At 55.9% G+C, this 24170-nt stretch overlaps 1 protein-coding gene across 4 annotated transcripts in view; it reads right to left on the bottom strand.

The window, feature by feature from the left end:
* Nucleotides 1-24170, bottom strand: part of AGRN (agrin) — a 129154-nt gene that overhangs the window by 42956 nt on the left and 62028 nt on the right. For all 4 annotated transcript variants that reach the window (XM_076355860.1, XM_076355861.1, XM_076355863.1 and 1 more), the window contains 3 exons: nt 22530-22577; nt 2919-3134; nt 1545-1769 (listed from right to left, as the gene is read on the bottom strand). In XM_076355860.1, coding sequence (XP_076211975.1) covers nt 1545-1769; nt 2919-3134; nt 22530-22577 — 489 coding nt within the window. The remainder of the gene's footprint in view (nt 1-1544; nt 1770-2918; nt 3135-22529; nt 22578-24170) is intronic.

The raw sequence follows: 24170 nt of genomic DNA, 5'->3' as shown, positions 1-24170 counted from the left end.
TACCTGGAGAGTGCCGATTCATTTTCTGCAGTTGCAGAAACACGAGCAAATGCTTCCACCCTTTATTCCGACTAGTCTGAAATCCCTGCACTGGCCACAGTCCCAGGCTGAGAAGGGGAGGAAACAAGACAGTACCCCGTTTCCTCAGCCTCTCGCAAGCAGGCGAGGGACCTCCCTTTCAGCCACCCCCACATCCCTTGGAGAAGGCCGGCCTAGGACAGGGTCACAGCTCAAGTCTTTTGCTTTGTCCATTTTAGCACGTGCAGTAATCATGGAAATGAAGTGGATGAAGGAGCTCCCCCAGGACCTACCTAATCCATCTCCCATTCCTCCTCCAGCAAGAGCTGCCCGTGCTCGCTGCTGCCCTGCAGTCACACCAGCAGACAGCCAGGGATCTGTTACCTCCTTGGAGGCCTCTACAAACCCCAACAAAATCACAAGAACATCTTGCGTGGACTCACGGAGCTGTGGGTAAATAAGGCTGCCGTAGTGAGGCAGGGATGCGGTGCAGTTGAGGAGATGGGGACCGCATCAGAGGGGCTGGGGATGAGGCAGATGCACAGACATATCTCAGGGACTGCATGATGAGGATAAATATTTGAGATGTGCTCTGCCTGCACTGCTCTTCCCCGCTCTCTCCCCTACCTTGCAGTACATCCTCAAGCCTTACAGCACACCCAATAGAGTCCAAATGCCTTCAAGTATTTTCAGGTTTTATAGCCCGGCTGCTCAACCCAGACCGCCTGAGTTTCTGCTGATGCCCAGCTAAAATCAGGAGGACCTCAAAGGAACAGTGAGGCTCAAAGCCTTCGCTCTGCCCTAGAAACCAGGAGCACCCAGCGTGACATCACCTCTTTCGCACATCCCACTTGCACCCATCTCGCCCTACTTGGGACTGAGCAGTGAAAGCGTAATTAAAGCTCTTCCAGGTTTGCAGCCTGCCCAAACACACTCCCACACTCCTTCCCCCGGGGACAAACACTGGTCTGGCACGTGTCCTGGCTGATCTCATGGTTTTCCTAATGAATACAGTTGCTTTTAATTACAAGTATCCACAGCCACCATTAGCCAAAGAAGAAGCCATCCTCGGAGTAGCAGGACTGTGTTTGCGCTCTGGGATCTGTGCCTGTCAGGCTCTTTAATTAGAGGGAGCTGCCTGCCCGCGAGCCCTGGGACGCCGGCGAGCAGCAGGCTTCTTGCCAAAAGCGGCAGCCGGGGGACTCCAGCCAGGGAAAACGGCAGGAGGGAAAGGAGGTGGCACAGATGTTGCCACTGCTCTCTAGGTCAGTGGGTCCCGAGCAGAAACGCCCGCAGCCAAATGCCGTGGGGGAAGCGCTGGCTTGGTCTGAGTTTCAGAAGCCGTCACCCACAGACTGACCTTTTTCTGCCCAGCCCATGTTTTTGAGCTGATGACAGCAGGCGTGCGGGCAGGTTTTTCTCCCCAACCCTTGCCATTTCCCACTGGTCTGCCCCCAATACTCCTGATGCAAGAGGAAACGTTTTTAAAGCAGTACGCCCGGGGGGGGGGGGGGGGGACGACTCACCACAGGCGCCATCGAACTTCTTGAAAACATTCTCCTGCTTGTCGCAGGCGTGCTTGTTGAGGTCGCACTCGCTGCGGTAGTCTTTGCCGTCGCTGCCGCACACCGTGCTCTCGGGCATGCCGCTGCAGGACGACGGGCAGACGCACTTGGCCGACTGGCCGTCAGTGGAGCGGACGCACGTGCTGCCAAAGCTGCAGGTCACCTCTGCGCAGGGGTCCTTGGAGCCTGCGGGAGAGAGGAGGGGGCACGGCACAGGCATGAGCACAGCAGCCTGTGCTCACGTGCTGCCCTCTCCCGCTTGCTCCTCTCTCGTCTCCCCCTTTTACATGACAAATAAGCTCAACACACCATGATATCTACCTAGACAGCCCCAGTCCCTCCGAGTGCCCAGAAATGTACATGATGCCAATGGACGTCCTTCCATCGGCTTCAGCGGACGCTGGAGTCAGTGCCATGTACCTGGTCCCGCAGCAGCAAGCTCATCCACCCTGACGTCCGCAGAGGCAGGCAGGATCGTGAGGCTGTAGGATCAGCCCCGAAACCCACGGCACGTGAGGAAAGGAGCTCCCCACCTGGCACTTGAGGCAGAGCCCCTCCTTTCTAAACCTCTCAGCCTCACTGCTGCGAGCTCCCTTCCCTACACGTGCTCTCTGAGATCCTCTTGCTTCAGCAAACGAGCAAAACAAGGGTCCTTAAGGCACCTCCTGCAAACCATAATTAGAGGAAGAGCTCAAGGAGCAATTTCCTCACTGATGGGGAAGGGCCAAAATTTATTTGCCAGCTTTTTTTGCCTTTTTTTTCTCCTTTATTTTTTACTTTTTATGATTGTTATTTTAAATCAATCACTCAGCACTCTCCCCTCTGACAAGAGCCCCAGCAGGAGTGCTGGGTGCAGATTTATTGCAAGCCAGAGCACTGCATGAGAGAAAGGTCAAGTTAATTTACTCTGAGATGAGGAGACTGGGGTCTCATTTACACAGCTCCTTGCTCACAGCTGGTGAATGCCAGGCTGGGGAAGGGCTTTCATCAGCCCACCCAGCCTGTGCATGCGCCTGGTCGCTCCAACTCCAACTTCTAGCCGTGGCAGATGTGACCCACTCTGGGGAGGCAGTGTGGTGCAGCGGGCAGAGCTGCCTGAGACAGAAAGCTGTTCCCCACTGTCTGCCACGCACCTCTTGAACAGCCTTTGGCCATCCATTTCCCTGCTTATTAAACTCTGCAGATCACCAAGGCAGAGCTGGTGATTCTCCATCAGACCTGTCCCCATCCCCCAGGACGTCACCAGCACCGCAGTGACGACACGAGCTCAGGCCAAGTCTCCCTGGCCTCACACAGTCACCTCCCGAAAGCAGGAGAGCCTGCCCTTGCACTCACCACACGGTCCCTTGCTGATGACTTTGATCCGCCTCTGCTGGTTGCACTGGGCCTTCTCCAGCTCACACTCATTGCTGTAGGTGGAGTAATCGGAGCCACAGACAGGAGCCACCACGACGGGGCAAGCCGTCTTCTTGCAGACGCAGGAGGCCTGGGAGGGGTCGGTGGAGCTCTTCTCACACACCGCCCCGAACCCGCACAGCATCCCTCGACATGCTGTGGGCACAGACACGGAGAGACCGGTGAGCCGCGGCTGCTCCTCTGCAAACAGGAGGGATCCAGACCAACGCCCGTGCCTCTCCTATCTGCCCTGGCAGAGCTGCTCACACCACCCAGGCTCGGGGGGAGGCTGCAGCCCTCCGGGGGACCAGGACTGCAAGGGCAGGGCCAGCAAGAGGAGGATGCTCTAGGCACAGCAAGGTCCTTTCCTGGCTTAGGGCGAGGATGTCATCATCTCGGCATGCCACCTCTCACCGCCTGCCAGGAACCAGGCGGTTAAGTTGCCTCCTTCTCCAGGGATGCCTAGGGTGCGTTTGAGGTATAGGGGGGCTGAGCCAACCTTGCCAGAGCCACCCACCCCAAAGCCTCACGCCTGAAACAAGGGTCTGCCCAGCGCAGCCAGGGAACAGCACGAGGCAGCCAGGCCAGGGCTGCTGCACCCCGAGCCCCCATCTCCTGCCTGTGCCTGGAGCACGGGCATTAAGCAAAGGCACAGGTAACCTCAGCACCTGCTCCATCGCACCGGTACCGTGCGGAGCAGACAGCGCAGAGGCCACGGGGAAGGGCAGCATGGACAGCAGGGTCGGTAAATCCTGTGACCCAGAGAAAGCTTCCTCTGAAGGAGGTTGTCCTGGAAGGCAGCACCCCCTTTGCCCTCGGGCACCGCACTACCGTCCACGTTGGCTCTACTGCAGTCTCCCCTGAGTGACTGAGCCCTGCTGCCCTTTGAGAGCAGCCAGGTAAGGCAGGATATGTGCTAGGCACCTTCAAACCATGCAAGGACAGGGAAGGAAGAGGCTAGGGTACAGCATGGTCCAAAAGGGGCTAACAAACCCATGGTCAGCCCTCTTGCCTCCTCTGTGCCCCTTCTCACTCCAGGCTGCCCGTTCTGCTTATTGCCAGCATGAATTAGAGAAAGAAAGGTCTGTCACCAGCTCTGCACCACAGCAGGGAGGTCAAGGCCCAGCTCATGAGCAGGGAGGTGCCTCCAACCCCACTACAGACACGGAGGAGCGTCCCCAGGGCTCCAGAAAGCACTTGCTCTGCCCAGGGCCCCTCTGCTCAAGCCTTTGTGAGTCCTCCACAACACAACGTGTTTTCTGCTAACCAGCAAGAGAAAGGAAAGTCAAGGAATGGAGAAGAAAACATCCTCACCTGTCCCAGTGCAGGACAGATAGTCCCACGCACACACGCTGCTTTATTCATTGCCGTTTATGCTAAGCAGCCAAATCACATGGCTGGTGTCTCTCTAAAGGAGATGCATGAATCTCCTTATCACATCCACTAATCAGAGCAGCCAGCACAGACCAGTTCAGCATCTGAATTGCTAATGCGGTAGGAAATGTAATTCTTCAGTTGGAGGGAGGAAGGGAGAGGACAGGTGTCTCCAGACTCAGCTGTCTGCAGGTGAGACAGTGAGAGCAAGAGATGCCAGAGCTTTCTGCCCAGTGGTTACTGCCACGGGCACAGCCCTACACTCACAACACGCGCCACTGGGCAGGTACGTACGCGCACGCAGGCAGGCGTGCGCTGCACAGCCGCTGCGCCAAGCGCAGTCCCTGCACCGGCACCCGCCGCGCTGCCACTGCGCCCACGCGCAGCGGGCACCTCCTGCCACCTCCGGGAACACCTTCCCGCCCCGCGCTCTCCTATGCACACAGCAGACCTTAGAAATGGAGACTGACCTACATAATGAGAGAAAGAGAAATCATAAAAGGCAAAATAAAATGCTCGACAGCGGCTCATTTACACTTCAATTCCTGGGCATTTGCCTTTGACTGCCTTGAGATTTTGAGCTCATATGCACAGCAACAATGCACCACTAAGAGACTAATAGCATCAAGTAAAAAAGAGCGCTCTTTCTCTCCTGCCCAATATCTAAAAGCAATTCATCATTTTTATGAAGCTCTCTGGATAGTCTCTCCTGCTCTTTCCATTGCTGCTCTTTCTCTCTCTCTTTTTTTTTTTTTTAAATGCAGATGAGCCTGTTGAGCTCTGAGATTAGAGGGTGCAGGGGAGGTGTGCAAGTGAGGAATGTGAAATGCAGGACAAGTGGGGATTCATCCCGTCCCCCTGCCCCGAGGCGCAGGTCTGTGGAGCAGAAGTGTAACTGTGTAGTGCATAATCAGCTGCCAGTCGCAGGGGAGGCAGAGATGGAGCTGTCTTAGCGACCAGCCCTGGGGAAGGGGAAGGGGAAGGGGAAGGGAGCTAATGTGTGCAGCAGATGCAGGATGCAGAGCCGGCTTGGAGCGGACTTCAAGCAGGTGCCTGCTCAAAGGTGAGAGGGAGAGAGGTGCCTGCCAGAAGGCACTTGCCTTCAGGACGCACCAGCCCAGGTTCAGCAGCACACTTGCAGATAGGGAAACCAAGGTGGGAAGCGTGTGCAGAGTTTCAAAGTAGGTGTCGGGGACAGCTCTCCTTTCTTGAGCTCTTCTGTTCTTGTCTTCTGCCTCAGAGTATGGGAAGGAGCCTCACACATCCAAGGTGAGGGCTTCCAAAGTGAACAGCTGACCCAGGTCTGGTCCCACCCAAACTGAGGAAGTTTTCAGTGGGACCCAATTCAGGGCAGCACCGAGCACTTCAAAAACCTTGTCCTAAGACACTTGTTGCTATTTTTGGGTGCGTTTCCTTCCCACACGGCTCACGCACCAACGGCACTTTTGCCTTCGGTCTCCTGCCGTCCATTTCTCCCCCCAGGCCTCACAGCGCTCCGCAGCAGCCAGCCTGCGAACCGGGCAGGAAAAAGCTTTCAGCACGGGACAGGACTTCTGAAGAAGTTAAAACGTTGCTGATGGTTTTGACTCTTCTTCGAAGAAACTTTTAAAATTGTTCATTCAGATCTGGGAGCCAAACTGGGTCTTGTCACCTTTTAAGTGGTCCTCCCTGTAATTGTTTTGCCCACATATATTTAAGAATCCCTTAATCTGAAGTGATAAAAGCAATGGTAAATGACAAAAAGGCCACAAAGTGTTATAAGGTTACTTGGGTCAAGCCACATGAGGAAAACTGGTATTTTATCAGAATTGAAGTTTCAGTCTATCCTCGCCCCCAGAATCGTATTTCATAAACACATTAGGGACATAATAGGCCAATATGTGAGCAAAAGAGATGGTATCAAGGATATTTATTTACCTCCCGTTCCACATCAACCGAATGTTGTAAAAGTGAGCTTTTACAGCACCGGTGTTTGACAGACACCTTCCCACTCCCTGCCAACAAGCTCCGTCCCCGGGAGAGAAGCTTGCGCACACCGTGGTGCCTCGGAGCTCATCCCCACTCAAGGGGATGGCCCAGCTGCCCCGCGGACGCCCGGGCAGGATGGAGAGGCAGGGTATGGCAGGGTGCAACCCCCAAACACCGTGCTTCAGTCCTTCCTGCGGACGAGGACCCAGCTTCACTGAGTTTCAGTGATCAGGCCGAGAAGCAGACAAAATGAGAAAGAAAAATGCTTCAAACTAGAAACAAATTGTGACAAGCAAATTGGTTGTTTAAGTTTCTTTCACTTCTAATCATCACTGGTGCTACTGGCGAAGAAGCCCACTTGTTCACAGCAGACAATTCTGAAAACTCACTCATCCAATGCTGTGATGCAGTCAGATGCAAGCTCAGAACACCAACAAGAATAAAACAAAATGCCTTAATTCCCCTGCCAGACCCAGGAGATGAAACAGGTTTATTATGCCTGCTAAGATGACTCAACCCAACAAGCTCTGCAAAGGATGAAATTCAGAGGCAGCTTCCTTCTTCCCCAACGTCTCTCTCTCTCCCATTTTACCTGGGAGGATGCAAGAAGCATAACCATCACCGACGCGGAAGGAATAAAAGTTGGGAAATTAAAAGCAAAAAGAAGAGGCTATCAGCCCAGTTCCAGGGTACTCAGCACTGACCAAGCCTTCACATCCCATTCCCTGTGCAGAGCCACTACAGACAGAACCGCTTTGCTGAGTGCGGGCAGAAGGCAGCAATAAGCGAGGCACAAAGCACTCTTGTCCTAACGCTCGTACACGACAGCCCGAATAAACTCCAGGCAACAGATAAAGCATACAGAAGTGCAAGGACCTCTTAAATTGGATTCCTGATAGTGCTGGTGAAGACCACGCTATCAAAAGCGCCCCACAAGCGAGGGGCTGCAGACCGCGCTCTATTCCCAGCGCCGCTGCTCTTTCAGGCTCCCAAGGCTGGTCCCTGCTCTGCTGGGTGTCAGGCCAAGAGACAACAAAGGGACCAGCCTTGCCTTCACGCTCCCGAGCTTGAGACGAGACGGGGCAGACAGGAGTGCAGAGATGCTGCTCGCCAGCATGGCAAGGAAATCGTCTACCTGCCCACCCGACTGGGACAAGCACCGGAGACCAGGGGCGTGCAGACGGACCAGGGCTCTGCCTGCCTGCTGCCCCTCTAGTGACACCTCTACAACATCACCAGGATAGCGGCCATACATTTTCCTACCAGTGTGCCTTCCACATCACCCGACAGACGTGCCAGGGCAGGGCTTGGTCTCAACCAAAGCCTGCCTTATCCACAGCAACACTGCAGCTGGAGGCTTTTGAGCCAGCTAGGATAGACACCTCTCCAGGGCGGACGCTGGAAGGCAGTGGTGAAACAGAGTCAGCGTGAGCTTGCAACAGATGGAGTCCCTGCTTGGGATGTTGGAGGCTGCAGCCTATTGTGCCTGTTCCCCCATCGCAGAGAGGAGGTGGGATCTCTCAGCACTTGTTCAAGACTATGCTTCAGAAGTGTCTACAAAGCACACGGCAAGGCTGTGCAGCAAGATCAGAGAGCAGACTGGTTCTAAAGCGAAGCACAGCTCTGGTTAAATCATCCTAGCGCTGCAGAGACGAGGCACAGCAAGGCATTTGGCAAACAACGAGAGCAGCACTTGTCTGGAGCAGAAAAAAGCTACAGCTAAGAGCTGACCTTTCCCAAACCTCCTGAGTGGCCGAAGATGAGGGAGAGAAACAGCTAAAGTGAGGTATCTATACAACACTTGAGCAAGCTGTACAGAACAAAAGGGAGGGCTTGGGCTTATTGTAACCACACTGAATACCAGCCAAGCCTCTCCATGTCTCTTAGCAGCAGCGGAGCAGAAACAGGATAATAAATAACAACAACAATAATAATAAAAAAGTGCACTTGCTGGAGAGGAAGGGAAAAGCAAAAGGTGTTGCTACAAATAATTCATGGTACCGTACTTCCCGCCACAACTGAGTCAGCATGACTCCACGGGCGGACAGAGCAGTCTCCTCTCCCTCAGCAGCCCCAGGCTGAGCCTGCAAAAGCAAGAAAGGCTTTTAGAATAGATCAAGGCTAGGGGAAAGACCTGACTGGGTTCAGAGCCTTGCTCCAGCTCAGATACGCTATGCTCTGAGGCTCTATCTTGCGCCCTGCAGTGACCGCCTGGTTCAGGGCAAAGAGCACAAAGGAACGCCAACGAGGGTTTCCCGTCCTCTGGTTAATTGGGGTAGGTGAGGGGCACACCAAAGCGCTCTGGCCTCTCCTCCGAACAGCCCAGAGCAGAGGAAGGTCAGGGCACTGCCGCAGCCTGGAGAACAGGCCACGCGGCCGCACACTCCAACAGGCAAGGGGAGCGTGCCGGGCAGCTCCCACCCCGCAACAGCTGGAGCCGTGGCTGCCTCTGCCTGCCGGCCGCCTCCTGCCCCCCAGGGACAAGCAGATGGGGGAGCGAACCCGGGTACCTCCATGGTGTCTGTTTACCGCCCAACCGCCTGCAGGGCAGACCTCGCCTGGCCCGGCGGCTCCCAGCGTGGGGTGTTCACAGAAAACGCTGGGGTGAGAGAGGATGGCTCCTCCCAAAAGGCAGAGGGGCAGGGGCACCAGCCAGGCACAAGCAACCAAGCGACAGAAGCCACCTATAGAAACACCTTCCCCGGCCTGCCAGGGATCCTCTGGACCGACGCACGGGAGGCCAGGGTGGGATGCCTGCATCAGTGAACCACGGAGAAGAAAAGGGGAAAGGAGAGAGATGCCAAGCTGAGAAGAGCCTCTGGGAGCCTACCTACGCTAGCAGCTGAAGCTGGGGTGGGAAGAGGGTGAGTCAGGGTTGCAGAGCGCTTCTTACTGTGCTCTGGGCCCAGAGCTGCTGGCATTCACCAGAACCGAGCCACTCCTGCAGAAAGAAGAATGACTACCCACTGCACCAGGTGTAATGACACCGGTTCAGATCCAAGCCTCCCACTCCATCCGTGACACTTCCTCACGCAGCCCCTAATTAGCACCAGGGAGGGAGCGGGATGCTTCATTACCAGGGAAGCCCCTGCCAAGGTTCAGCTCAGCATTTCCCCGAGCAGGCTGCACGGGCACAGGTGGCTGGTACTCCATGAGTAGCTGCCAGGGCAGATGGCACCAGCTCCACCTCCTCGCGTCCAACAGTGCCTGCAGATGCCCAAAACGGCTGGAAGGACAGCTGAGAATAGGACGGCTCCACTGTGGCCAACAGGGAGGGCTAGAGCCACCACGAGAATGGCTAGGAGCCGCTGAGGCTCCTCGCACACAGCTCCGTTCTGCAGAGAGATGCGGGAGTCGGTGTGAGGCTGCAGGCAGCTCGGGAGAAGGCTGCCATTGAAATAAAGGCCCTGCTTGAGCTGGGCCCAAGAGACTGGGCAAAACAAAGATGCTGCACAGCACACACACATATACTGGCCCATTCTGGAGCACTCCCGGGCTGGAGCTGGCAAGACTATTCTGTCAAGTGACAGCCCGTGACAATACATGTATGCAAAGAGCTTGCTCTGTGCCTCAGCAACCCTCTCTCTCCCCTGCCCAACACACAGGCTTGCTCTGTGCCCTCTTTCAGTCCCCTGCACCCTAAAAAACACAGCAGCCAAGGCTTCAAAACTTGCGAGCTGCCCTCCCCAGCCTGGACCTCCACCTCTCTCCCAGCTGCCAGTTCTGGCCACACTGGTTTGCATCAAGTGCTCCAGGTAGAGCTCTTGGGTGAGCTTCTCAATCCATCCCAGCCTTCTTCCGAGCCTCCTGGACCGGAGCAGTGAGGACAAGCAGCAGGGAGGCGGCAGCCGGCTGCAGGCAGGGAGGGTGGAGAGAAGCTTCCAGCTTCAGAGCTTCCAGCTTCAACTCCCCATCCAGCTCTGCACCCTGGCTCTCCCGTTTAGAAAAAATGCGGATAATAATAATCACCAAACCCCCAATGTCAGTAGGTAAATAGCTCAATGTAAGTAGTAGGGATTAATAACAAGCTGGCTTTGTCAAGTGCTTTGAGATCTTGAGGTGAAGAGCTCTAGCTAATAAGCCCCAAGAATTCACATTAAAATGCTTCTCCAGCTTAATAACAATAATAATAAATGTAATGTCAAAATTGCTTTTCCACTGTACAGAAAAGAAAAAAATGCTACTGGAGCAGCTTGCTGATTGCTTATTGCACCCTGCCAGGCCCTCTGCAGCGCCTGCCTGCCTGCCCCGTGTTCCCCGGCAGCGCCCGGCCATGCAGCCGGGCCACCGAGAGGAGCACCCGAGAGGGGCTCTGGCGGGCACACAGTTCCTCCCCCCCAGGACCGAAGCTTTCTCCTGGACAGGAATGCTTGCCAAGGGAGGAGGAGGGCCCTGAACACCCACAGAGGAGGGGGACGCCGGGAAAACACGCAGGCGATTCCTGGCAGCTCCCCCCTCCCCAGGCAGGCCTGCCTGCTGAAGGCAGAACGTGCGTTTGCCAGCCTAGACCCGCTCCAGATCCCAGGGGAGTCCGTCCCTTCTCTGAACGGGCTGAGAAAAACATTACAGCTCGCGAGTGGGAGATAAGAGGGTGGGATGTACCTGCTTTCGTGGCTTAAAGTGTCTCCAGCGACGGGAAAGGGGTAGGAGAGAGAAAAGGCTAACAACGTGCAACAGCCACACTGCCATGCTCCGGACAGACACAGCCACGAATCCCTGCAGCTAGGGCTGCAGGCAGGAGACCGAGAGAGAAAGACACCTCCCCGCAGCACACCCAGGAAGGCTAGGGCAACCTGCACCTCTGGGGACCCGCTAGTAGCTGAACCGCTGCCACTGGGTATTCTTGTTCATAGGAAGAGCCTGAAATGGAAGAATGAGGGTGTCTGTGCCAAATGTGCAAGGTGGCTGCCTTTTAGTCTAATGTTATCGGATTAAAAACTCTCCCTCTCTAGAAAGCGGTGGGTGCTCCCCCGCTGAAGCCATTTAAAGCAGACTGGACCGGGGCATACAAAGTGGAGAGCAGCCCTGAACTGGCCAGGCTGGGCAGCAGAGGGAAAACGCTGTGATGCTCAAATACATCTTTTCAATCCCTAACGCACGCTGACGGGCGCTGAGCTGACGTGCACCTCTGCGTCCCACCTACCACCATTCCCCACTTGGTCCCCCAAGGATGGGGAGGTCACTAGTGGGCCACACTAGTGATTTGCCCTGTCCCAAATCCTGCCTCAGAGCAGTCACCCTTCAATACCTACGTTAGAGAGGAGAAGCCACCATCACAGAGGAGGCAAGAGGCCATGAAAAACACCGGACAGCACCCTTGGGAGCCCAGCGGGCTGGGGGAGAACGGGCCTGCTGAGGAGCCTGCCATGGACACTTCCTCAGCCAGAGGACAAGGAGCACAAGCGAGGTAGTACCAAGCAGGCACGAATAATAGCAAAGGGCGAGGGTACGTGCACAATAAACCCCGCGGGCCGAGGTCGAGCTTTCCTTCTGGAGAAGGGGCAAGGCCCCACCACGACAACCTAAGCAAGCCTGCCCTGCTGCCATCCATGTAAGGACAGCGCTGGTGCAAAAGGCGGGGGAAGCAAGCAGAGAGCAGGGCAGAGCTGCTTCTGGGGCTTCCTTGTGCCAAAAGGGCAGAGGGAAACGCAAGGCCCCGGGGACGGAGCCGTGCATGTGTGTCAGGACAGCGAAGGCCGGCATTAATTCTGCATGAGCGCGAGGTGCCCGTTGCCGTGGAGACGGGTTAGGCTGGCGATCCAGCCGAGACTCTCGCCTGTGCACGTTTACTCCTCTTCCCGGGCCGACCCTCCCTGCCATCGATATTAATTGCATCAGCCAGGGCTTGCTCGGTGAGGGAGAAGGAGCCGCCTGCCCTGCTCAGAGGCCTCCGCTGCGGGGCTGGGAGAGCCACACGCAGGCACCAGCAGCAGAACCGCCGTGTCCACCCCACAGCCCTGGCTAAACGCCGCTCGGCACCTCCCAGGCCACGCCGAGGTCACCACACTGCTTAACCCAGGCACTTTTGCTTAGAGCCCCTACCCCTGGCACCGCCAGAGCAGCATTAGGGGCACGCTAGCCCCGAGTCCTCGAGCCCCAGTTTTGCCCATCTTCACCCACTTCATGCCCAGTCCCTGCCTACGACATGGGACAGTGACTTCATGCAACGCCACTGACGTGGATCTGGAAAGCTGCAGTTAGCCTCGCTGAGCAGCAGCAGGCCAGGGGCAAATGCTGGCTAAAGGCACTTGCATACAGCCCTACAGGTACCAAAGGGAGGCAGCACCCCTCCTTGCTCCTCAGTTTTGTGCACATCTTTATTTCCACAGTTTAGCCACAGAGCTGAGCTACGCTGCAGCTGCAAATCTGTGATCCCCAAGGCCACAAGAACCTCTCCAGAACAAGCCCCAAAACTACTTAAAAGTTTTCAAGCCGACACGTTCTAAGGATGGAAGGTCCTTAAGAAGCTGAAAGAATGGTAGGCATCCACCATCCAGTTTGGGAGCCTCTGTGACGCTCTCAGCTCTCCGAGGATCTTGCTTGCGCAGCTCTACACATGACAGAGATCTCTGGGAAACCAGGAATCTCCTCCAGAGACCACAGTGTGGTAGTTCAGCACCCCGAAACACACTCTGTGCTCCTGTGTCACATGGGGAGACAGCGAGGGGAAGCCCAGAAACGTGGTCGTCACCAGCCACAACCTTTTACAGCCCAGCTGCCTGAAAAAACTCTTCACTTCTAAAAGCCACCACAACTGAAATCTAACCTGCGAGCAGCAGCAGCAGAGCAGTCAGCACTGCAGCCCGTCCCCACCCGGGAAAGGGCAGCCCGACGCCTCGCAGGGCTGACACCAGCGATGCGGGCAGCACGGGTCAAGGCAGACAAAGGAGGAGTGGGAGAAGAGTTGACTACACAGTCTATAATTGGGGGATCAGGAGAGGTGGGCAGCAAGGAAAAAAGTTGATCAGTCAGAAGATTTAAAAGCAAAATCATGTGCTGGAGGCAGAGAGATGGTAGTGAGCAAGGCGAAGGCGGTGCCGGGGGTGGGCAGGGCAGGGCGGAGCAGGGAGGAGTGGAAAGCATCTTGTTCTTGGGTCTAAAACATCAAAGTCACTCTTGCAAATCAAACATCATCTTAAAAGACTTTCTCATTAATCTGTCACGAGCCCCCTGCGAGTGCGGCTCTGAGCAGACTGTCACGGCTCCTAATCACTGGAAGAATTCATCAGCCTCCATCAGAGAGAGGAGCAGTTTGGAAACGCGCTCCACAAGGGATGCGAGCAAGAAGCCAGCCTCAACAGCAGGCTCCCGCTGCCCTGCCTGCACACCCCAGCGCACACAGATCCCCCCAGCCTCGCCACAGAGCAAGCGGCTGAGAGCAGGAATCTGCCCCGAGGAGCCACGCCGCAGCAAAACACCCAAAGCTCAGCCCACACAAAGAGTGCACCCAGATGGGATGGCAGCCCGTACATAGCCCACGCGAGGGAGGGAGGCAAGGGCAAGGAAAAAAAAAATACTTGGATTGTTTTAACCTGCTCCCACCTGCCTGCAGAGGCCACGCTCTGCAAAACGGAGTGTTTACAAATCAGGGAGATTAGAGAGCTCAGCAAGGGAAGGAGGGCTGCAGCAGCCTCTGGACGCCTGGAGGGAAAGACGGCTCCTCCCCAGCCGCAGCAGGTCCAAAGCCAGCGCTCAGCTGCACAGTCGGCAAAGCCAGCACACCGCCCTTTGCCAACCTTTCCCAGGCCCCAGGCTGCCGGGCACTCTGCAAGGTCTACTCACGCTCTCTGCAAGGAGCTTGCTCCTACCCTGGGGGTCTCAGCCAGCTTCGTGCCTCCTGCTGCCCTTTGCTCTCCCTCTGCACTTCATACAAAGTATTAAACGTAGCGACTGCATCCCTAAGCCACGGGGTCTGCGCTAAGCCCAGCCTCCCCTCGGCTGCACGCTGCCTCCCACCACACAACAGCGAGACTCCTTGTGTCACTGTGACCTCGGGGCACGTTCCTACAAAAACAACGTTCGCTTGGCAAGAAAGGCTCCGCCACGGCACAGCACCAGGCAGTATTTGCAGTGGGCTAACTCAGGAGCTGGTAGTGATGCACTAGCTCTCTCTGAAAGGTATCATGCACCAACTTCAGCATGACATGGCCAAGGGGAAGAGAAGACAAAGCAAGACAAATGCTGTTTCTTTGTCACACCATGAGGATAGTCTTGGGAGATGTGAGGCAGAGATGTGGGAAGAGTGAGGCAAGCTTGGCAATCTGCGACCTTAGCAAGGACCTGATACAGGGAAAAACAGGAACACCTTAGCAGTTCTCCCATCTACTCCTCCTCTAACACTTAAGCCATGTAACATGAAAATGCATAAATTGATCCCCAAGAGAAAGCTCAAACCTCACTGTAAATGGAGAAGAAAATGCTCTCAAGAGATCAAAAGTAGTGTCTAATAACTGCTGCTACCTTATCTACCGCTCAGCTGTTGAAGAGCTATGTTTAGCATCTCTCCTCTCTCCAGAGCAACCCTGAAGCAGTCTGAGCTGGTTTGGCTGAAGCACACTTTGCTGCGGTGCTCAGGATGCGGACCCCAGGCAGGGAAGCCATCGCTCCCACTGCGGCAGCAGGCAAGAAAGCCAGGCTGAGCCACGGGGCAAGCGCATGGGGACGAAGCTCCATAAGCAGACCCCAGTCCTGGCGCCCGAGCTGTTGCCTCACTGCCATAGGGTGCGAATATGAGCAAGAAAAAAGGAAGGGGAAGCCAAAGACCTAACCACGGTGACTGCAGTGCAGGACCCCCTGGGCCAGCTAAGAGATGGCCAGCTTCACCCTGGAGGCATGAATTGCCCAGGATCCTGGGGCAAACAGAAGAGCACCCCAGGTCACCCCCATGCCCGAGGAGGCAGCGGGTGCAAGCGCCGTACCGGCAGTGCAGTAGGTCAGCGTTTTAGTCCATGCTGCAATGAAGTCTTAGAGAAGGAGTAGGCACTATGTAATTAAAAGGGAGCAGCTGCTGAGAAGCCTGGTACAAAAATTTCACCTTGTGCAGAGAATGATTTTTTTTCTGTTCCGTGATGTGTGACAAGACTTCCCGCCATGCTCTGATGCTCCCAGTCCCTCCTCGCTCAGCAACGCCAGCCTTGGCCCAGCCGCCCACCGGCTGACACAGCCAGAGGTGCAGAAACACGGCCACCGCTCACGCTGCTGGAGCCAGCGGCCGGCTGGGCTGGGACAGGCTACCCCAGTGCCACGCGGCGGGGCGCGAAGCATTCAGGCGGGGGGTGCAAACCTCTCCCTGCTCCCCACCATGCTTCTCCGCACGTGGCCTCGGCAAAGGAGTCGTTCCTCAGCACGATGGAGCTTGTGAGGGGAATACTGACAGCACAATCAAGCAGGAGAGTATCTCCACTGAGCCGCCATGGCCCTGGGGCAGCCCGTGCCCCCAAACACGTGCCTCCATGGAGCACCCCTTCCCCGTACACATCTGTTCCACTTCTCAACACAGAGAGGAGAGGCCACGGCAGCCCAGCAGCCACTGTGGGCCTGCAAAGAGCACCAGCAAAGCTTAACGTCAGCCCCGCTGTCCATCAGCATTTGCTAGATGGGGAGCCGACACAGGTGGACACCACGGCCCGAGGCCGTAGCAAGATGGATTACTGCTGGAGCGGATTGCTTTACCCGCTCCCGCAAGTCAGCTCCCGACATTTCAAACTGCACGTGCAGGAGCGGGCTGGGGCCGGGAAAAGCACGGGTGCAAAAGGAAGAGAGCGTGGGGTGGTCAGAAAAGACCAAGGGCTGCAAAATGCATCTGTGGGCAGACAAAAAAAAAAAAAAAAAAAAAAAAAAAGACAGGTCTGCAACACCTTCCCATTCCACTAACTGAGATCAGCCCCGCCACAAAGCCTGCGCTATGAATTCATTTTGCAGCATCCAAGTCTTATATTGGCTTGTGTCAAAAGAGAAATAGGCTGGGATTAGCAGCCAAAGCCAGCAGGGTGTTCCAGTACCGCCACGCACAAAGGGAACAAAATTGAAGACCTTGTGTTTTATTTTAAGTTATATTTTCATGGCTCTCTTCCCAGGGCTGTCAAGCGTCCCCTCCCCTTTCTCCCTGAGCAGGCGCAGAGCTGCCCAAAGAGCCACCTGGCTCCTTTGGGAAACTAAAAGCCCGAGGCTGCCTCCCAGTATTCCCTCCGACAGGGACTGGAGAAGGAAGGGCTCAGCGTGAATTTGGCAGCGGGAGGAGGGTACGGACAGCACACACGCCTCCCGAGGCGTGGGCCAGCCCCAGCCCTCTCCCCACCAACGCACTGCAAGGTTTAACTTTGGGGCTGCAGGTAGGCTGTGGGCAGCATGCATAACTAGGCAGAGCAGGCAAGGGGAGGCAAGCACCTTAGATGACTTCTAAGCCCAAGGCAATTATTTCCCCTTCACTACATCTGTGCCAATAGGTAACTGGCCAGAGGAAGCTGTTCATCAGAATTATGGGATGTTAATTAAAAACTATCAAAAAAAAAAAAAAAAAAGGAAGGAGCATCTTTTCCTGACGAAGTATCAAACGGGAGGAGCAAGACCAGGACAGCCAGCGCTCTGTGCCGAAGAGCACCACAGCCCCGCGCAGCCTGGTAAAGCCTCTCCCTGCTCACTGCCTCCCCACGCCCGGGCATCCCCTCCTCAGCTGCCAACACATGCAGACACAGGGCTGGAAGAGAGCAGAGAGGTCGTGAAACACCACTTCCCCACACCACTTGGCTGTCCCTAGCAGAATGGTCCTCTTTGCAGGGTGGCAAGGCACACACCCCCACACCCTCCAGGCTCTCTTGCTGCCGCAGCACAGCCGAGGTTACGGTCTGCCCAAACTCATCAAGTCATCTCCAGGTGGGGAGTATTTCCTAACACCCCCCTGGCACAGATCAGATGCTCCGTAACACGCGGCACCATTCGCACCCCATGAAGGCAGAGACAGCCACCAGCAGGGACGCGGGGAACCAGCCGTCACAACGCTGCAGGTGGCTGTCTCTCTTCATGGCAGAGGGGACGCTATCTGGGGAGGGAGCCCCACTGGAGGGGAAGGGGAGCTGGACCTGACGAGGCAAAACCATAACAGGGTGCTGAAGAGAGGGCATCCAGCAGCCAATGCCCAGAACTGAGAGCACTGTAGGATTAATCCACTAACCGATTTCCTATGCAGACTTGAAAAGCCACCTGCACCAGCATTTTCTCTGCCTAACCCCATGCCCGGACCAGTTCTGCAAACCCTGTATTTATGGGGCTGCCAGGCACCAGAAAGCATTTTTCCAATATTTAATTTCTCAGATGTCCTCATCTCCTGTGTCACTGCTGCTTTTATGCATCCATAAATAAGCGTTTAGCGCTGCTCCCTCGGCCTGGTGCGACGGGTTGAGCCAGCATCACTCTATCCATGCTCGCCAAAAGGAAATGGGTGTCCAGCCCTCTCAGCCTTCTTGGACGTTTCCAAATCCAGCAGAGACAGGACCCACAGCTGGTTGGTGCCACTGACACATCTGCAAAGGTGCATGGATGCAAGCAAAAAGGCTGACTCCCACCACCCTGGAGAGCTACCATGACTCTCCACATCCGTGATGGATGCTTGCTTGAGACAGGCTGAAGCAAGATGTAGCTCTGAGATTAGGACACGCTCCTAGGCTTGATCCAGAAAGCTGCTGGGGCCAGCAAGAAACCCAAACCTGCCAGACCAAAGGGCTGGTGATAGCAAAAGGGGCTAAACAGGCTGCCCGAGCCTGTGCCACATGAAGAGGGCTTCTTTCTCCCTAGCAGGGCTAGGAGAGCAGCACGGGTGGAGAGCACTGCCCAGACCCTGCCAGGGAGGCCCCAGCCGCAGCTTACCCCGCATTGTTCCACTCTCAGCCCCTCGCCTCTGCTCGCACCAGGCAACGGGGAGGAGGCTTGCCTGCACCAGGAACGGGAGCAGAGCGTGTGCGCAGGCACGGTCAGAGCCAAAACTGCCACCAGTGAGGCAGAGCCCTGCTCTCCTCCCCTGGCTCCCACGTGAGCAGGACAGCTTTGCGTCCCGCTTGCTGCTCTCAGCTCCGGAGCTGTCTGCTGTTGGCTGTGCCATCGCGCTCCACGCAGACCTCGCTAACAAGTACCCCAGCCGAGAGGGTTTTCCACACCCCTATGGAGCACCCAGGGGAGGAGGGTGGCAGGAGGAGAGGGACAACAGGGAGCTGACCCCAAGAGCCCGGGGCCTCATCCTATTGATCCACCTGAGCAGCCAGCCCAGCTCTCACCAGCCTGGCTTCACAGCTCCTAGAGGACTTATTGTTCTCCCTGCCCTCAGCAGAGCAAACAACAAAACCAATCTTGCCTCCCGCACGCAACTCCACCAAGGGATGCTACAAACAAACAGAAATCAAACCCCTCATCACAGATGCTGCAAGAACAAGGAGAGGGGAGGAGGTACCCTCCAGATCCTCCCCCACCATTTATTTCACCCCAGGGGATGCAGGAAGGCACAGCCCACGCTGCCTGCCCCCTGCACCACGCCTGCCAACCCCCCCTCCAGAGCACTCCTGCCCCGGGGGGCCGCAGCTGAGCCAACATCCACCCCCTCTCCAGCTCCCCGCGCAGACACTCCCCAGCTCCTGCCTAGCGCTGACGAGAAAGGCGAAGAATTAGCCAGCTTGGGATGCCACGGGCCAGTCCCTCAGCTGGGGAAAAGGCAACAGCCTTCACGGAGCACTGCATTTAAGTCAGCCAAGCTTTAAGACTCTATAGAGCTTAACAAGCCCCTGCCCAGCTGCGGGAACGCCAGCAGCGCGGGAGAGTTGGGAGAAAGCAGTGAGTTAACAGCATTAATGGCTTTGTTTCAAAATGAAGAAGAGACCACTATAAATCAATGTGTGGCTGAAGAGTTTTCTAGGGTAGAAATTGGTATTGGAAGAAATGGAAGAGATAAACAGCACACAAGTGCTAATTAGAGACACCTCCCTGCTGGCTGGCGCAGTCTTTCACCTCCAGCATCGCTGAACACCAGGGGAGCAGTCGTGGCTGCAGCACCTTTTATGTATGCAGGACAGGGTCTTTGCAGAAAAGATGCCTGAGGTGAGGGAAGCCACTTCCTTCAGACAAAAACTGAGGTCTGACATTGCCAGGGCAGACGACGATTTCTGTCTAGCTTTGCACCACCGTTTGGAAGGGCAAAGGACCACAGCAAACCTGCCAGCAGCAGGGTTTCCAGATAGAAATACCAAGTTGCAGATCCTCAGCTGGTACCGGTGGGCAGAGATCTGTTGGCTCACGGCGCAGGCTGCCAGCTGGTGGCAACCCACTGCTCACTACAGAGCTGTGCAGACTTGTAGAAGATGAGGATCTGGCCCAGAAGATAAAGAGGCGACAATCTTCAAGGAGCCCAGCTGGAGAAGAAGCAACCGAGGGGCCCTGCTGTGCTCGACACTGGCACTATCACACTCTCGTGCTGGGACGCAGAGAGCACGCTGCCTGCCAAGACCCACCGAATTCTCGCCCGCCACCCATGTCACACCACCAGGTACCACCTGGGGAAAAGAACATGGTGCAGCGAGGCAGAGACCCTCCCCTGCCTGTCCCTCTCAGATGCGGCTGGTTAGGGGAAGGGAGAAGGGTTCGGGGGCTCCCCAACCACCCCTCCCCAAACAGGCCTGTCGGTCGGACAGCCGGGCACAGCTCTCACTAGCATACCACCCTGTCCCACCAAAGCCACCCTGAGAGCAAGCCTAGGACAGGAGAGCCATGGCCCTCGCCCAGCAAACCTCAGCCAAATCCCAGCGGTTTACAAGTACGAGCACGGCCCCGTCTAAGTCAGTGGACTATACACAGGACCAGAGCCACGTCTCCAAGCCAGCCCAGGCGACGAACACTGCCAGTCCCTCCAACGCAGCAGAAGCAGCAGGGACCAGCCCCTTCACCCCAGGGGTACCTCTTCCCAATGCCCCGTGCTCCCCTCTGCCCAGAAATGCTTCCCGAAGACCACGCGAGGCATTTGCACCGTATTAGACTTGCAAAAGGAGGCGCCTCATTTGGCAACCCACCAAGGGTGGTAGTTTTCCATCTCCTGTGGGGACCAGAGATCTTTCGGAGTATGTCATCTGGCTGGGCTGGGCTGCTAATATTTTGGAGCCCTAAGCTAGGAGTTACACCTACGTTCGTTTTTATTTTTGCTTTAGATGTCTTCTCTGGTCCAATTATAGATTAATCACATTTTATCTAGCATCCGTTTCTCCCCCGCCTCCTTCCCCACCCCCATCAGAGAAGGAAAGAAAGAAACAAACGTGTTATTAATTGGCTGCTGTTTTCTGCTGGGTTCTTATCTGTGCACGTGAAGCTAGGGAGGATGGGGAAGGTGACTGAACAGCCTGCCAGCAGAAAGCAGGGCGTTTTAAGCCTTAATTTCTGAGAAAACAAAGCTCCTACGATGACATTATCTGACCATGTGCTCGCCTGCCTACATCCAACAGCTTTTAAAGCCATTGACTGATAACAGCATGGCCTCAAAAACCAAAGTTCCTACAGGTCTGTGAAACTGGAAGGCTTTAGTTAACCCAGAAAAAAGGTGCGAGGTGCTGGCAAGTACGCTGCTCATCAGGGAATCCATAGGTGAGAGCCACAGGTCCAGGGAAAACGCAAGTCCATAGGAAACCCAGGTGCTGTCCCACCTGCTCTGCCAGGGAAAGACCAATAACTCTGGAAGAGAATAAGGAAAGCACCACACTGCGTCATGGACTGGCAAGGTGAAAATTTGGAGGTGGGGAGGGAATTGTTAGGAGAGCCCAGAAGCAGAAACCTGTAGGACCCAAGCAAGGACAGGAAAGAAAGGAGGGCTGTGTTACAGTCCCACACCCTTTCTGGCCAGGGCAGTGGAGATACCTGATGTCCAGCTGAACACCAGCTTCCATTTTGCTCTTAATGCTGATAAAGCTGAAACCTTTTGCCAGCTGGAGCCCAAGCCCAACAGATTTTTTGGTAGCATTTATACAGTGTTAGTAGCTGACTGATCCAAGACTGGATGGGGTGGGATGATTCAACTTTGGCTGCACAGCAGAAGCAGTAATTTAATGAACAGCCAACAGCATCTCAGCAACCTCTGCTAGCCTCAAAAATCACCTCTCCCTGAGCTGCTCAGCCCACCTCCCACGTACTTGCACCAAAGAGGTTCCTACCTGCTTTGTGCCCATTTAACCTCCTGCTGCCATGAGCCAGCACAAGCCCCTCCAGTCCTTTCCCAGCAAGACCAAGACCTGCTAAGGCAGCAGAGAGTCCCAGGGAAACACGGCGTCCACATCACTCCCCCGAACAGGCATCCCTCTCTGCTTGGCCTACGCCTGCTCTCAGGGCAGGGTGTGGGGCGGCAGGGAGGACGTCTGCTGCCCAGGCCACGGCGAGATGCAGAGCCTCGAGCTCCGGGCCCCACAAGCTGAAACTAGTCACCTCCTTCACTGTCCTCCCCTGGGTTGCACCCTCCCCTGACGCTACACCAAAAAAATGGAGGGACCAAGAGAGGTAGAACACTATTTCTGGCTATTTCCTCGTGCTAACAGCCCATCACCTTCTCATGGCCTTTCCCTCACCTGCGACTGTCACATACCATGGGCACACATGTCATTTGCTTTTTTTTTTTCCCTCCTCTGTGCTTGCAGAGCAGCAAGCCTTTCTGCATCTCCTCCTGCTTCCCCCCTCCTTTTGCCAACATCCCAGAAGACCCTTAGGGGACAAACACAGAATAGCCACTGGATTTGACACTGCTGCTTTTAGGATAAGGTCCCTTTCTCCAGTCCCCTCCCTTCCACGGCCTCAGCAGATGAACCAGTAAAGCTCAGCAAACTGCTGGAGCACACGGAAGATCCCGTCTCCCTTTCCAGCCCTTCCCCACCTCCACCACAGCTGTCCAGGAAACCCTCTGCAGAGAAAGGGCTGCTGTGCTTCCCAGGGAGCAACAAGGGACAGTCGCTCTGCCCTCCCTCCTCGCCCCGGAGGGCCATGCTCCTGCATCCCCAGGGCAGGGGTGAAGGCAGGGCACGGGCATGATGCAGTACTGCTCCGGGCACAGGGAGCAGCCAGTCAGCTACAAAATAGATCACTGGGTCAGGAGGCGCTGCTCCACCGTCAGCTGCGGGAAGCACGAGAGGCTCAAGCCATTTGCTCTCAAGTACATCCTGAGCACAGGAACCGAGCTCCAGCAAGCGACGGTGTACTTACCATCTCGTGGTGTCGGTGGCGTCTGAGTAAAATAACTATTGGGCTTGTCTGCAAAGAAACAAAAAACACGGGGCTATCAGCAGTTCCTTTTTGCACACTCTGCCCTCCTCCCCCCAGACCTCTGTCCACAGCTCCCCAGCAGCTTTTGGGCCAGCGTTTCATTCCTTCAGCACACATGCCCTGCACAAGCAGGCACCGGCTCCCAGGAGAACACCCGGGAGGTCCTGCGGCAAGGAGGGAGCAGCAGGAACAGGAGCCAGGAGCCCCAGCTCTCCCACCGGTATCGATGGAGCATCTCTGGCTTGGGATCTGGCGGCAGCCCTCTTTGCCTGGCAAGCTGGGGCTTGCCTCAGCCTGTTGTGTGCCATTTCACCAGGGCTGTGATGCAAATCACGCTGCGTACCACCTCTCACACATGCACCCACCTGGGCACCGCCTCGTAAGTCATTTGGGTTGAGTGGGACAGCAGCGGGGAACACTGCAGCCTCCGGGGAAAGAAGGCAAATGTGGGAGAGAGGGGTAGCCTGGGGCAGCAGAAGGTGAAAGCTCCCGTGGACATGACTGCAGGTTCCAGAGCAAGGTGGCACAGCCCTGCCACCAGCCAGCCCTCTACGTTTGGGTAACCCCCGATTAAGCTGGGGGGCGGGAAGAGTTCCACAGACCCTGCCATCCTGAGTGGAAAACACCCTAAAGCGAGTATCAAACTGGGCTCTGCTCTCTATTAAGTGATGTGCCCAGGGCAGCAAAGCCAGGCTGTGGCAGAGGGCACACCACTCCTTATCGGCCAGGCTCTTTCCCTACCATCACCTGGGCCCTGCTCCCGCCAGTGCTTTTTAAATGCATTCATGTGTTTTACCCTTTTACACAGCTTTTTTCTAACTATGCACACACCAGGGGAAGCAGCGCATCCTAAAGCTAGGCTGAAGGATTTGCCTGCCCTCTAAAGGTTTTTCTCACAGCAGGTGTTTGGCACCTTCCAGCATCAAGGAGGTCAAAGACATCACTGCATGATGGAGTCCTCCTCCACAGGCTGCGCCTAGAGAAAGCCAGGTGTTGGGAGGGTGAGCACCTGTGCAATAAGGCAACAGAGCACAGTGCCTAGAGCAGCCAGCAGTATGTGGATGTACCCACATCCAAGTGTGCAACCTACTCGGCCACACCAGGGATCAGATCAACAGCCTAACCTCAGGGAAAACTCCTCCGTCTTGCCCCAACCCTCTGCTGATTCTTCAGAGCAAAAGAATGTATAGAAAGCAGGGATCCTGGAGCAGCCTAGGAGACACATCTCCCACGCATCGCATATAGTGACAGGGCCCCAGCGTTCAGCAGTTTCCTTGTAACAAGGGAGCGACAGAAGTCCCTGGCCAGGGCAGGACTCACAGGAGCCCATCTTTTGCCCCTCACCCCCCAAACAGCCCTGCTGAGATCCCCACCTCGCAAACGGACCGACTGCATGTCCCCCAGGAGCATCACCCACACTCAGACCTCAAGCAGCAGGTCGGGAGACACGGTATTTCGGGGCGGGGGAGATGGGACACGGAACACAGAGGGTGCTGGTGCAGCTGAGAGCATGAGCACACCATGCACAGTGGGGAGCTGGGGCTGGCCCACACACACCCGCCTTTGCAGCTCCGCTCTGCA

Source organism: Aptenodytes patagonicus, chromosome 19 (assembly GCF_965638725.1).
Source record: "Aptenodytes patagonicus chromosome 19, bAptPat1.pri.cur, whole genome shotgun sequence".
In the NCBI taxonomy this organism is placed as follows: Eukaryota; Metazoa; Chordata; class Aves; order Sphenisciformes; family Spheniscidae; genus Aptenodytes; species Aptenodytes patagonicus.
This window is presented reverse-complemented; position numbering and strand designations above follow the sequence as displayed.